Below are 13,835 nucleotides of genomic sequence, written 5' to 3' on the forward strand. Positions count from 1 at the left end.
GCAGTCAAGGTCTATAGTCTTACTAATGACCTAATTTATTCAGATGTGTTGCAGCAGGGACACGTTTAAGTTTCAGGACACTGGCCCTCAAGGGCTGGAGTTCGATACCCTGCATCAAGGCATGAAGACGAGGTTATAGTGACCTGCTGAAGTTCAATCATGAGAATATGGAACAAAAGATTCAAGAGACTTTGAATGTTGTGTGGTTGTTGGTGTCAGACATTTGCCTGCTAGTATCAACTGAGGGCATTTAAACACCACAGCCTGAGTATTGTCGCTTATGTCCAAACTGGTTTCTTTATGACAAGTTCCCTGCACTCTTACACAAGGTTAACATAAAAATTACTCTGGTATGTGATGCACAAAGATAATGAAAGTAGAGTCTTTTTTCTTTACACAGTTGCATATTTTATTACGAAACATCAGTACAGGTAAACAGGTTGTCAAAAATACACAGTATCTGGGCATTCTGCCCTACACTTTAAAACATATCTTACAAATCTCTAAAGCGTAGAGGAAAAAAGTAAATAAAACAACTGCCATGACGGTATTTTAATATACCATTAGTAATATGTCAGTGTGATACGATAATAAATTACTCACTGTTGACAAAACGAGTCATTCATAAATATTTTGGAGTTGCAAGCCAGCTACTCAGAAAGGACGTATGCATAGAAAGCAACTTCAATACATAACCTGGATATAAAAATACAAAAACCAGCACTGCGGGTGCTTCCTCAAACATTTCATCCCGTCGGGTATTTTAGCAAAGTTGGTATAAATTCCTACATGTTCCTACAGTAACATCTAACAGAACTGAAAATGAACTTGTTCCCTGCAATGTCACCTTTTCTAAAATAAATACTGTTAGTTGAACAAACTTATGAATCCATATTATGACAAAACTGCCACAAAAGAAACCACTGAGAAAGTGAAGCCTGCTAAAACTGGCAGAAACTGACCTGATTCATGAACTGCTCACAGCGTGGAAGTCAGCACCATCTGGACTCAATCACCTGATCAATAATACATCTGAACAACAAAGTGCTGTTGCATAACGGCTGCAGATACCCGAGGTGACATGACCAGTGGCTTTGGACTGTCACGCTTGAGTGGGTGAGGATGCTTTGTATATCATCACAGTACTGTAAAGGCTCTAAAACATCTTTTTAAAGGAAAAAAAGAAAAACTAAAATACAACAGTGCACAGAGCGGTTCACAACCACCATCTGTCACATCATTTCCTGAGCCACAGCTGCACTCAGGAAACTCTTCAGACGAGACTAATTCTGCTTTCATGCTTTTCAGTCTCTGCGTGAAACGCCAAAATCCACCAAACGCAGTAACTATTTTGTTAATGAACTAAATGCTGTTTCTGTGAACATCTTTTGGCCAATCCACCCGATCAATACTTTTGATGATAATCTTTGATTCCTGCCCATTTCTACTGTTTGAAATCCTGACATTAATAAAAAAAAGAGGTTAAGTGATTTCTCTACTGAAGATTTGACCTATAACATTAGTGTTTCAGCCATCCTCTCCATCCAATATCAGTCAAATCAAATCTCAGAGCTCACACTTTACATTTGTGGTAACAAGGAGTCGTCTCATGTGCTGCCCTGACAGTCAAATCGCTGCATGGATGAACACCAGTGCATGACTGAAAGCTGCCTTTTCTTACATCCACACTAACACTTTTTAAATGAAAATGATCTCCGTTCTGATTGTTTTAGCAGTTTTTATAAATCTCTCCAAACCAGTGGTTCTCAAACTTTTGTGGCGTGCCCCACTTCAGAAGCCCAAAAAAAACACCCCAATCCCTAACAAATAACAAGGGGGGGGGGGGGGGGAGTTGGATTTTACTTATACAAGGTGCATATCATCAGTGCAACAGCATCAAACGTATTCCTCCACCCAACAAAGGGGAAAAAAAACATCAGTTTCATTAGAATTTTTCACCCTGTTGTCAATGCCACGCAGTTTGAGAACCACTCGTCTAAACTAGCATGCTGACTGCTCAGGTAAACTGAGCAAGCCTGCGTCGGTGTAAAGAGAAAGAAGGCACACCGAGGACTAATGCAAATCTTAAAATGGTCCTTTAAAAGGAAAAAGATCTCCGTGCAGACACGCGTTTCTGACACATTAGAAAACAAGCATGTCTGCCTGCTCCATCACCGCCGACCATTAAAAAAATAATCCAAGCTCAGACTGCATTTTTAAAAACTCTGTGTTAGGCGTCTTCTATAGCGGTAAGATTGTTAGGTCCAAACACAGTTAAGGTTACAGTTTAAAACTAAATTGTATTAATGTGGATGTACCCAGAGCTTTACTGAAAACACAGTAGCTCACACATGCACTGCAGGCCTGAATGTCCTCAACATTAACTGGCAGAGCTGTGCTGAGACAGTGCACAGACCTTTACCTGTCCCCGCGGTTAAAGGCTGTGTAATGATCGACAGAGGACAGAGCAGACGGCAAGTGATGGGTGTTCATGCACGCAAGCCGTTTTTATAAACTCTACCAGAGTTTATGATAAAGATGCTCGAGCTAATTCCTTCCCCTTCAAGATTTTGATAAGAGACTGAAGCAGATGCTGGTGGAGAGTGAAGATGGGTACATCAGACTTGGATTGAGGGGGAGGGTGTATGCTTCTGCCCCCTCGGGATCATCATTAGACTGCGAAGTAATTTACAAACCATTAATTTGTACTTAAAATGGATTAAATCCATCATTGTTATTTTTCTCAGTGTTGTACAGACACCTTAAAGTCCAGTGAGGTGATTTCTTTCCTCCTCTTTTTTAACATTAGTCCAGCGACTTATTTGTCCTGTTTGCACATTTTTAAAAAAGCTTGTGCACACAGGATTTTAATAAAAGAAAGAACCTTTACAGGACTTTAGGAGCGCTGTAGTTTTGTGTAAAGGATAGCTGAATTTAAAAATTCATACACAAAATAACAAAATTCTTAAATGAGAGCCACAACATTTGACAAAATGTTTTTTTTTAAACAAGTAGTCGCTCCACAGTTAACCCAAAGATACTGTTTTAAAGGCGGTCGACAGCTCTTGGGGGGCTTACAACAGTCACTATACATAATAAGTGTTGCCTTGTATTCATCATGCCAACTGGCCAATCAGAGCAGGCTGGGCATTTTGGGAGGTGGGTGTTATAGAGTGTGGTGAGAAAGGGGAGTGGGGGGAGAAAGGTGGCAGGTACATAAACAGGTCATCCCCAGCTGTGTGTCCACCTTCAGTGCTTCTGTGTCCAATCACTCCCATGTCTATGTCCACCAGGGATGTGTCTATATCCTGGAACAAGTCCTCCACAGTGAAATCCCCAAGGTAGCTGGACCTCATTACCTCCATGCTGCCGTCTTCCTGCTGCTCCCTGCAGTCACCGGGATCTCTGAGACCGTGATTTACCAAGGCCACGCTTCCCTCATAGGGCTTGGACATGTTCTCCAAGGGCCTGAGGGGTATCCGTGGAGCTGGCTGAGGATTCCCGTCTATAGTAGAGTCCAGTGCAGCAAGAATAGAGGAAATGACAGCTGAAAGAGATGAATCAGTATCAGTGGACATCGATCCCCAGTCCTCATCATCCTCTATACTGATATGGAAATTTGATTCACTCGAGTAGTTTGTCTTTTCAGTAGAATTTGGTGAGTAATTTAAGGAAACCATGGGGCAGGTGGCCAGAGCTGAGCAGCTGTCAACCGTTACAGCAGAATGACGTTTTGCTGCAGCGGCAATACTTGCTGTCAGTGCAGATGAAGCAATACCTGGAGGTTGTGACACCTCCATGTTGACTGATGGCACCATAGACATCTGCAGGCTGATCTGCCGCAGGGTGTTGGCTATCAGGACGGACCGTCGCAGGCTGGGCTCACGTAGCTGCTGGGAGAACTGATATTTGTTGAGGGAAACTGTGAGCAGAAACTGCTGCTGGCTCTCCCAGGTGGGAGCTCTATAGTCTGAAGCCTCCTCCTCTATTGATAGTTTGCGCTTCTGCCCCTTCGGCATCATCATCGTCATTAAGCTGCAAAATAAGGCACAAATGTTACTGGGTTGTAATAAATATATCACAGGTCATATTTTGTGGTTTTTACATTTAGAATCACTTGAATTCAAAAACTGAAGCTGCAAAAGAATAATATCAAAATGCTGCAACCACCAACAAAGTAATCGACCAGCATTCATCAGTAAAAAAAGAACTACAGGATTTTGTTTTAGTTTGGGGGCTGTGGTAAGCATTTATTTATTATAATGTATTTTAAATTAAAAAAGGTACAATTGAGGACCAGATATATGGTCTAAGACAGTAAATATTTAGTGAACTTAGTAGGATTTTTGTGAAGATTGAATTTCATTAACAGAGACTATTAAGACCCGCGATGCCAAGTTCATTATGGTTGTGAGCCACGTTGATCTTAAATGGGCCGAGCCAGCGAAACTCTTCCTTCTGTAGAAGTGAAGATATTTAACTACCGGTAGACGTTTAATGTAAGAAAAAGTGACATTTCAACCAGCACACCTCCCCTCAGCTTTTCTACATGACAAAGAAATGCTACTGTAGCAAATCTGTCAACACTAGAGCAGGGCGATATGGCCAAAAGTATTTATCACGATATATATTTGAAAATTTGCGATAACGATATAACTGACGATATAATTGATGCGAGACAAAATACAACTCCACAACATTACTAGCGCACAAAGACAACCTTCCATTTATTTTCACTTAAATAAGAAGCTGGTTTTTATGTACATTAAAGCGTTATAAAAATGTAACAGTGCAAATGCTAATTCCTTGCTGAAAGTTTAACCAAAAGGCATTTCCAGTAGAAATGGGCTGACATATCCTGAGCATAACCATGTATAATATCCACTGAAGTTAAAAAGAGGTGCTTTGCAACATTAAACTGCAGTGTGCAGTACGTATTTTTCGGACCATAAGGTGCACAGGATTATAAGGCACATTAAGCGAAACAAAGCAGTCAGATAAATCAAACTTTATTAAACTCATTCTTCTTGCTTCCTCCACTTCTGTACCATTGATTCATTAATGTTGAATTCTCTGGCAGCTGCTCTATTCCCATGTTGTTGCAGTATATTAATGACTAACCTCGTATTGTGGATGGATTATCTCAGTTGTTCTCCTGACTGAAGTTTGGTCCGTTTACAGCATCCTGCCATGCGATTGCATTTGTCTCTAACCATAGAGAACCTTCACGTTAACTTTTATAAGTGGAAAAGTGTTAGTGTTCGTCCTCCAGCTTCACTGTTTATGTTATGCTAACATAGCTGTGTCGCTAGCGATCACGTAGCACATCATTATATACCAGCTAGCCCAACTTCAGTAACCCTACAAACGTCACTGCTGTTTAGTTTCCTGTCTTCATTTATGTTGGAAGTGATAGCAGAGCTGTACGTTTGATTTTTTTTTCAGAAATCTCTCAGTCAGAACATGCTATATCATGCTTAGGTAACTAGCGAAACTAGCGAGCTAACTTCCGCTAGCTTCCTGCTAACTTCTAACTCGTTAAATGTAATAATTTTGTTTTCATGGATGCCTGGAAGTTAAACTTCATAGTTACACCTGGTAAAGCAGCAATGCTGATCGTTTTATTAAAGATGAAAGAATTTAGACAGTTTTTAACTCTCAGTGATGCTGCAGTGTTCGTTTGACCTGAAGCGATACGGAGTTTAGGACCCAGATTACTCCCAGATTTAAGAGCATCTTAGTCCGACAAATACGACAATAACGACGGCCGCTTGCATGTTCTGCAAAAAATGTGCTTTGTCGTGTATCTGACGGACAAACACCAAACCAGTTCCACATCACTGAAGTTGCACCATTTTTACAAACCAATTCTGGTTCATCTGTTTCACTCAACAATCGGCCATGTGCGTATGAAAACAAAGGCACTGCGCATGCGCGTTTTACTCATATTCTATCGCGATATTTCATTTTCCTATTGTTGCCTAACATTATACCGGTATTACCGTGAACGGTATAATATGGCCCAGCCCTAGTCCCCGTCTTGATGTCCCCAGTAAAAAGTGTGTTGGCTGTTCAAATCACCTCGGAAGCAAACCGACTAAATTAACCATATCCTTTGTCAAAATATCTGCTGAGATAGTTTACTGTGCAAATCAAGAAGAAGCAAAAATTAAAGTTATCTGTATGCAGATAAACTCCTTAGTTTATAATATAGTTGTTATAAGATCATAAAATAAATCCTATAAATGTGACTGATTTTTCTGTCACCCTTTGCTGAAGGATAACGGCACAGGGGCAAGCCTAAAGAAAGCACTTACTCCAGTAAATGTATTTTAAAGCTTTAACTACTAATTAATTACAAAGTTCGATATCAATACAAAAAATTGCAAATAATTTATATTTAATTACTACAGTTAAATTACTAGTACATAAAATACATTTCGATTGTCAGGTATAACAATACAGGAGTCTAAAAATTCTGACTGGCTTCCTTTTTTAAGCTTTTTGTTTACCCCACAACTGATTTTACAAACCAGGTGATGCCTGTTAAGATGCAAAAAGTGGGGCAATTTTCGAAGAATCTCAGCCTTTCGCCTTTACATTTGACTACTGTAAAAATTCTAGGCCAGTGGAGAAAACTGCTGCATTAAACTAGACAATTCATTTTTATAATCCAAACAACTTATCTAGGTGTAAAACAGCTTTTCAAACCATGTCTCAGTCTTGTGTGGGAATCGCCACACCACCAAATAGCATTTTTACTAAAAGACTGCAAATTAATGAGACGATCCGTAACACTACACCCCTGGATAAAGTTTGGAAACACATGGATTTTTAAAATAACAGTTAAAAGAATCTCAGGACCTGCCCTTGTAGAGCTCAGACTAAAATGGTGAGCCTGTAAATGAGCATAACAATGTGGGTACTTTAAATGGAGAGTGGGGGTTGTAACTCTGGTTTCACCGCGTAGGAGGGAAACAGTCTCGCCCGAGGCCATCGGGTAAAAATACAAATTAATTCGACTTACAGTCGAAATAATCGACTGAACGGAGTTAAAACCGATCTTAATTAGCCCACCAAACAATAAGTTCGCGATCAAACACATGTGGAAAGTAAGAGTTGTTTTAAGCAAACCAACCTGTTGAATCACTTCCCGTCTCTCCGCCGTGAGTTTAGTCGTCAATGCGTTTGCTGCCTTCGCTTCGACCTGAACTGGCAAATTTACCCTTAAGTTTTACTCGGTTCATTCATAAATAAGTTAACGATTAAACATCGATTTAAAACTCTTGTTCTAATTTAAAAATCCCCAAACGCTCTTACGTCGTTAGCTTCAAGTCTGCCTTCGCCTTCTCCCGCCCGTGATTTGAGTTTCATACCAAGAGGTTCAGAGTTGGGGGTTGGCTATAGGAAGGCATTGTGGGTAATGGAGTTTTTATACGTTACATTCCACCAGAGTAGTTTCCATGTACGAAACGCATTAAATACACGCTAAACGAGCTGTACGGCTAATATATTCTAAAGTTTACATTTATTAAACTTGGAAATAGTGTAAATTAACCCCTGCTGCAATTACCAGTTTGCTTAAATTCTTATTATATAATATCCTTTGCACTAATTCCTAAATGATTACATCACCAAGTGAAGTTGGATTCCAGTCCTTATACTGGCTTTAGTACAGACTCTTTTATTAAAAGAAGAAGAAAACTGGAATAATACTTGCTGAATAAACTTAAAATTCAGCGAGTTCTAATTCATCTGTGTTTTAAGTTAAATGCTAGACTTTCAAGATTGAAATGATTCCAGTAGATTGATTTTATATCCAATTCAGAATTTTAAAATGTATACACATAAATGTCTACACATTTCTGAGCATGGCACTGAAAAATCAAAACAAGAAAGAATAAACGAAAAGGAAAATACGTATGGATCCCACATGTACCTGTCATACACAGCAAAGGTCATTTTAAGCCCAGTAAAATTAATTAGTTTGAATCAGTCTTCTTCAAAGCAGATGAGAGTTATTTACCTGAAAGCGACCGTCAGTGAAGGCCCCACTCTACTGCCCCAGATCACGAGCGTTTATGTTTTTATGGTTTCGATTTTAATTGTAACACCCGACTTTCAGTCACATGAAGAACCGGATAGTCAACTTTAAAAGGACAGCTGTAGCTGCTCCTCTGCTTCTGCACTGAGAAGCATGACGTGCTCGAAATATAAAGTAAGTTCCGGTTGTGGCTTTCAAAATAAAACCAAAGTCCTCCCCCCTGTCAAGCCTAATCATAACTCTACACACTGAAAATATGCAGTTCTGTTATTTGTTCTCCCTAGTCTCGGGTAAAGTTTGGGGATTTTAAAAAAAATCTATGTATGTATTTGAGTCTCTCCAAAATAAAGGGTCAGGGTGGGGGAGTGGCTGGGGTCATCGTCAAAGATTACTTAAGACCTCATAGTGTTAAAAAAAAAAAATCAATGGATAGTATATATCAAGTTTCAAAGTGATCACTTACAGTTTTCAGTTAATAAGAAATTAAATTATATTAAAGTCCTGCTAGAAATGTCTTCCCACTTGGCAGCCATCCTTGAATCCTTGCAGGCAGTTACTTTTTAAGTATTGTTTGTAATTCACAGGTTATAATCCAGGAGTATTAAAGTGGGATTCTTTGAATCCCAAGTCCCTTCTTTTTATAATCTAATGTGCCTGAATATAACCTTTGCATTATAAATGTCAATGAGTGGAACTGCTGTGCGCTGTAAAATGTGTGAAACTAGAAACGGTGAAAAGGGCGTATTCACGCCTCACTTTTTTTTTTTTTTTTTTTTTAAAAACACCCAGTTTATTTTTGAAGTGAAAAGATTTCCTTATTTGTGCAGCCTCTTCACAGTGAATTTGGTACAGCTTGGTCAGAGAACTGTGCAAAAACTAGATATGCTTGGTTGTCTTTTCTGCAGGACACACACAAGGGAGACTGTAACCATTTCGGCTTAAAATACACCCTACCACTTCACCCGCCGAACATGAGTCGAGGAGTGGAAAACAGATTTAGTTCTCTTTTAAATGTGAAAATGTGGTAAAGTTCAACACAACTTTTAGTACAGTAAAGTCTTTTATTTTTAGGACAATGGTGAGAACAGTAAGACTCATCTCATGATGCAATGATTGAAATGCAGAAGAAGAAAGAAGCAATTAAAGAGCTGAAGTAACACTACAGGTTTGGCACTTGTTTTTTTGAAAAAAAATGACCATATATGCAGCTAATAATGAAAGAAAATATAAGAAAGGAACACCAATCAAAAGATGCTAAATCATAGTTACAAAAGGGAATAGAAAAGACCGAAGCAAGGAAAAAAAAAACCCCCACACATTAGCAGTTCAACACAAAACTCTTCCCTTCATTCATCGCTCAACATCAATAACAGGAAGTGATTTTAAACGGGGCATAAGCAGTGTGCACTACAGGACTATTTGTACTCTCCGCACACTCCAACAGTCTTGCCGTCCCACTCCGACGTGGAGAGACACTTGACGAAGAAATGTCCCAGATCGTGTTTAGAGATGGCTCTTCCCTTTAGCATGTTCTCTGTCACCACGTAATTCTCTGTCAGAGGAAGGTCACCTGGAGATGAGGGCAGAACAAAACATTTAATGAACACAAGAGAATGTATGAACGCTCTCCTGATTTGCAGCAGAGACGCTGCACTCATTTTAGACCACGACCCACATACTGTCCCATTCTATCTCAAATGGGCTTGAAGAGCAAAACCGCTAAGTAACAGCCGGATGAACAAACTCGAAAATCTCCCCTTCATTGAGTGTAAATGAGTACAAGTCCATTCTGATGATATTTACTTTAACCATTGATTTAGAAAAGAGATTATGAGCAGTCTGACATGTGTGTAGAAAATTAACTCCTTTCCTTAATCGTCTCACTTCGTTGTAGTAGGCAAGGCCACGATTAAAGACACCTTTTGTAAAACCCGTCTGCAAAATTCAGTACAAGAATTCACCACAAGAGGGCAGCATTTAACAAGGAAGTTTTGGTATAATTGTGCTGCCAACCTAGTATTATATTTTTATGTACAGACAGATGAGTTATAAGTTTTAACATAAAGGTTAAAATTATATTGAACTATACCAGAAACTGTTTTTCTGGACTTTCTTTTTAGCTGGTTTCAATTTTTTCCAGATTGAATAAAGCTGAAAAATGGACCTTTGCAACCAAAGCTCTTGGCTTCCTCTTACTACTGACCTCCAATGTGAGGAGGCATGACAGCCACATAGTCCAGCCCTGATGTCTTCAGCACGGTGTACATCCTGTCGTGGTCCTCCGTCACAGGAACCAGACGTGGCGGCACTTTGGAGCGATCCCACAGAAGGAAGGCTGGGAAGAAAAGAGATGAGAAAAATGATTGATTGTACAGACTTCGATGAGCTCTTCAACTTCCTTTTTTTTAACGCAGCGAGGCATACCTGACATGCAGCCGATCACTTTGCGGATTCCACGCGCCTTCATAGCTTCCACTATGTTCTTTGTGCCCTCAGACATCATGGTAGTTGGGCCTAATGAATACAAATTAGATTAGAGATATTACACACACACAACTGCAGAACAGCACTTGATTGTTGTTTTGCTTCATTCCTACAAATGCTCCACTGGGTAAAAGTAAATCCAATGTTTCAGAGAACACCATAAATATAAATTCAAATCTCTATTATGTGCTTTAGTGACTTAACTGATGATTTAAAAGATCAATAACGTGAGTTAATTGATCTTATAAGTTAATATTAATTTAAAATTTAAAAGAAATGTCTTGTTTTTGGTGGGAAATTTGGCTCTGGTTTTTATTTTTAAGTCAATTAAATGTTGTTTATGTGATTGTTCGGCTTGTCTGTCTGTTAGCAGGATTACTCAAAGGTCGTAGATAGATTTGCATGAAAATTGTTCCCAGAGGTGGGCTTTGGTCCAAATTTGAAGTGATACAATATTTTGGCTTGATGCACATCTGCATCCAGGGATATTTTAAAGACTTCTTTACCATTGTGAAATAGGAAATAGTAAAAAGTTGAGAAACACTGTCTTGATGTTCTGAAGAAAATATCAAAACGTAATCCAGAGCCAAACATCCCCCTGGATCCAAGGACTCAGTTCATGCATGTTGTGGAGGAAATGTTCAGCCCTGGAGGGGAGAGACTTCTCCAGTTTTTATAGAGTTAGTAGTTTCTATACAGTCCTTAATTTATTAAATTATTCAATAAGCTATGCATATGTTTTTTAGTTTTATGCTATAATTCTCATTGATCTCTATACTGTGTCTTTTAGATTATGTCAAACCGACCCAATGTCACGTTTTACATGTAATAAGAATGCTTTGGTGACCTCTAGTGAGTGTTTTACATCATTACATCACTGAAATATATAGTCTTTCTCCTGAAAGGTGAACATGTAAGTAAAGAAACTGTATTTTAAGATTCAGTGACTGCATGCAATTACAATTACTATGAATACATGAAACCACATGAACTTAAATCCATGCAGTTCCATTGGTATTAGTTTAAGCATTGAAATAAGTCCTCTTGAGTTCAGGTAGGCTGGCGATATGATTGCAAGAGTGCATTTTGATTTAATGTCTTATTATATTTGCTTGTATGTGCGATTCTTCAGCCTTACTGAGGTCATTCCTGGTGCCTAAGATGATAATAACAGCATCCTGGCCCTCCAACGTCTTCTTTACATCGTCTTTCTTGAGCACATCTCCCACCACCACTCTGGATGCCTTGTGGTCATCAGGCAGCTTGGCGGGGTCACGCACCAGCACCGTCACATTGTATCCTAAAAATAAAGAGAAAGAGAAAAAAACAAAAAAACATGGAAATTAAACTAAACTTCGACCATAAACACCTAATTATGAAACACTTTCACTTATAGCATACTGTGCTTTTTGTTTTGTATTAAAGTTATTGGTTTCTGTGCGTGTTGCAGGATCTTACAGTCATGGAAATGTGTTGTTTTTATCAAAGGAGCAGGGACTTGTCTTGGTGACACAATGACAACAGATCATCTCACCTGGGTGCCAACCAGCACACTCAAGATGTCACTTTCTCCTGTTTGGCTACTGTGCAGAAACTGCTAGCAACAAACTGCTTCAGAAGCTTTTGTTGCTTGTACTGTTTTTTAATGTGTTCCTATGTAATTTTGTAGTTTTTAGCAGTATTCTAGTCTTCCCTGTACTTTTAATTTAATTTGTTTAATTAGTGCTATACAAATGCAGGTTGACTGGTGACTCTGTGACAGCTTCAGGGGAGATCCCACCCTTTACTGTGGGGGCAAGATAGCAAACAGCTTTTTACTATCAGCTCTCTGTGTCACAAACTGCTGTGACTCAGCAAAACGCTGCCTGTGCCGTTAAATATGAGTCGACTTTTTTTGCCATGGGTGAGCAAAAGGAAAGGAAATGGAAATGTTGCTAAATCGAATGAATCATATGACACAGTGTGTTTGTGTAAGGGATTTTGTGAGAGGAGCAGTGGGTTATTGCAGCGGTACTTCTAATGGGGGTTACAGAAAGTTACAGCAGAGAGTGTATTCATCAGGGATTACAGTTTACAGTTTACAAATCAGGCCTTGAAATGTGTTCATTCAGTTCATTCAACCCTTTAAAAAAAATTAACTAAACTTGACCAAATACATGTGATATAAAAAAAAATAATTATGTCATAAATATTCATGTGAAACTTCTGATTTTAACAGGCTGAGGAACATTTCTACCAGCTTTTTGTGAAACTGTTACAGTTAAGATGTGGTTATTACGCAAGGGAATCCCGTGACCTCATGTTTATCACCCTATTGTGACCTCCACAGGTGGACGTGTAACTACCCTGTTACAGGTGCACGAGGACGCTCAGAAAACAGTCTGAAGCATCAAAGTTTGTTTTGCCTGTGCGGAAAACTCCAACTTTAACTCCAACAGTAACAATGCATGAAAAGCCTACTGAAACCCACCCGAAAGACCCCAGTGTGACTCCCGCACGGTTACACAAATACATGATCTCTTCTATTTCGTCTGTAACTTATTTTTATTACTCTTATTCCTCACCTGCAGCTACTGCTATCGGCAGGGTCGCCAGCCCGGTCATTCCCGTCGCTCCAAATATCGCGACGTTTTTAATGGAGTCCGACATCGTTCTTAATAAGCGGGATCCACGAGACAGCAACACCTGGTCAGCTGAAGAGTGTCCGGAGTAGGAGATGCATTCACTTAAAAATACATCTGGCCTTTAACGAAACGCCTCTTTGGCTTGACAGGAAGGCACTTCCGCATCATAGACTCCGCCCATATGGAGAGTTAAAGGAGCCGTTCAGCTCCTGTGCGTCACTCCAGGGCAGGAATAGCTACCACTACCATGAAAGAGACATTTTTAAAATGTTTTTAGATAAAGATAAAGTTTTACAAAATATATTCGATCTTAAAATGAAAGTGAGACAGTTCATTACGTATAAATTAGCCAATCAGAATTACTAATAGGTGTAAGTATAATTCACATTTTTCCCACCTGTGACTACTCTGCAGTGAGCTATCTGTGTGAGCTATAGTTGATATACCTAGTTTGATTTATTCCTAATAGTTTTAGAAACCATGAAAGTTAAAGCTGGTGGTGGCAGAGTTAAAAAGTTTAAGATTTCTGTTGGAGGTTACCAGAATGAATACAATTAGAAATGAGTATATCAGAATGACTGTTAAGATTGGAAATAAAGTTAGGACATGAGCAGAGGAGGAATAGTGGATATACTGGACATAGGATAGGACAGGGAGGAGGAAAAGAGGAAGACCTCAGAGAA

General features: G+C 39.2%; 2 protein-coding genes across 4 annotated transcripts; both read right to left on the reverse strand.

The window, feature by feature from the left end:
- Nucleotides 1-2,368: 2,368 nt before the first annotated feature.
- On the reverse strand, nucleotides 2,369-8,909 carry sertad3 (SERTA domain containing 3). 3 transcript variants are annotated; one of them, XM_005932606.2, is made up of 3 exons: nucleotides 7,139-8,016; nucleotides 3,779-4,035; nucleotides 2,369-3,547 (listed from the first exon to the last, which is right to left on the reverse strand). In XM_005932606.2, exons 2-3 carry the CDS (start codon nucleotides 4,029-4,031, stop codon nucleotides 3,117-3,119), a joined length of 684 nt encoding a protein of 227 aa, XP_005932668.1. In that variant the 5' UTR covers nucleotides 4,032-4,035; nucleotides 7,139-8,016; the 3' UTR covers nucleotides 2,369-3,116. The 3 variants fall into 3 exon arrangements, with proteins under 3 accessions (XP_005932668.1, XP_005932667.1, XP_005932666.1); XM_005932605.2 differs by lacking the exon at nucleotides 7,139-8,016 and adding an exon at nucleotides 8,027-8,909 and having other exon boundaries at nucleotides 2,369-4,035; XM_005932604.2 differs by having other exon boundaries at nucleotides 2,369-4,035.
- Nucleotides 8,910-9,085: 176 nt separating this feature from the next.
- Nucleotides 9,086-13,298, reverse strand: blvrb (biliverdin reductase B). Its single transcript, XM_005932607.3, has 5 exons — nucleotides 13,093-13,298; nucleotides 11,667-11,828; nucleotides 10,469-10,558; nucleotides 10,248-10,379; nucleotides 9,086-9,614 (listed from the first exon to the last, which is right to left on the reverse strand). The coding sequence occupies exons 1-5, from the start codon at nucleotides 13,175-13,177 to the stop codon at nucleotides 9,460-9,462; spliced, it is 624 nt and encodes a 207-aa protein (XP_005932669.1). The 5' UTR covers nucleotides 13,178-13,298; the 3' UTR covers nucleotides 9,086-9,459.
- Nucleotides 13,299-13,835: the final 537 nt, after the last annotated feature.

Source organism: Haplochromis burtoni, unplaced genomic scaffold, assembly GCF_018398535.1.
Source record: "Haplochromis burtoni strain Fernald_Lab_line unplaced genomic scaffold, NCSU_Asbu1 Contig_153, whole genome shotgun sequence".
NCBI classification, from domain to species: domain Eukaryota; kingdom Metazoa; phylum Chordata; class Actinopteri; order Cichliformes; family Cichlidae; genus Haplochromis; species Haplochromis burtoni.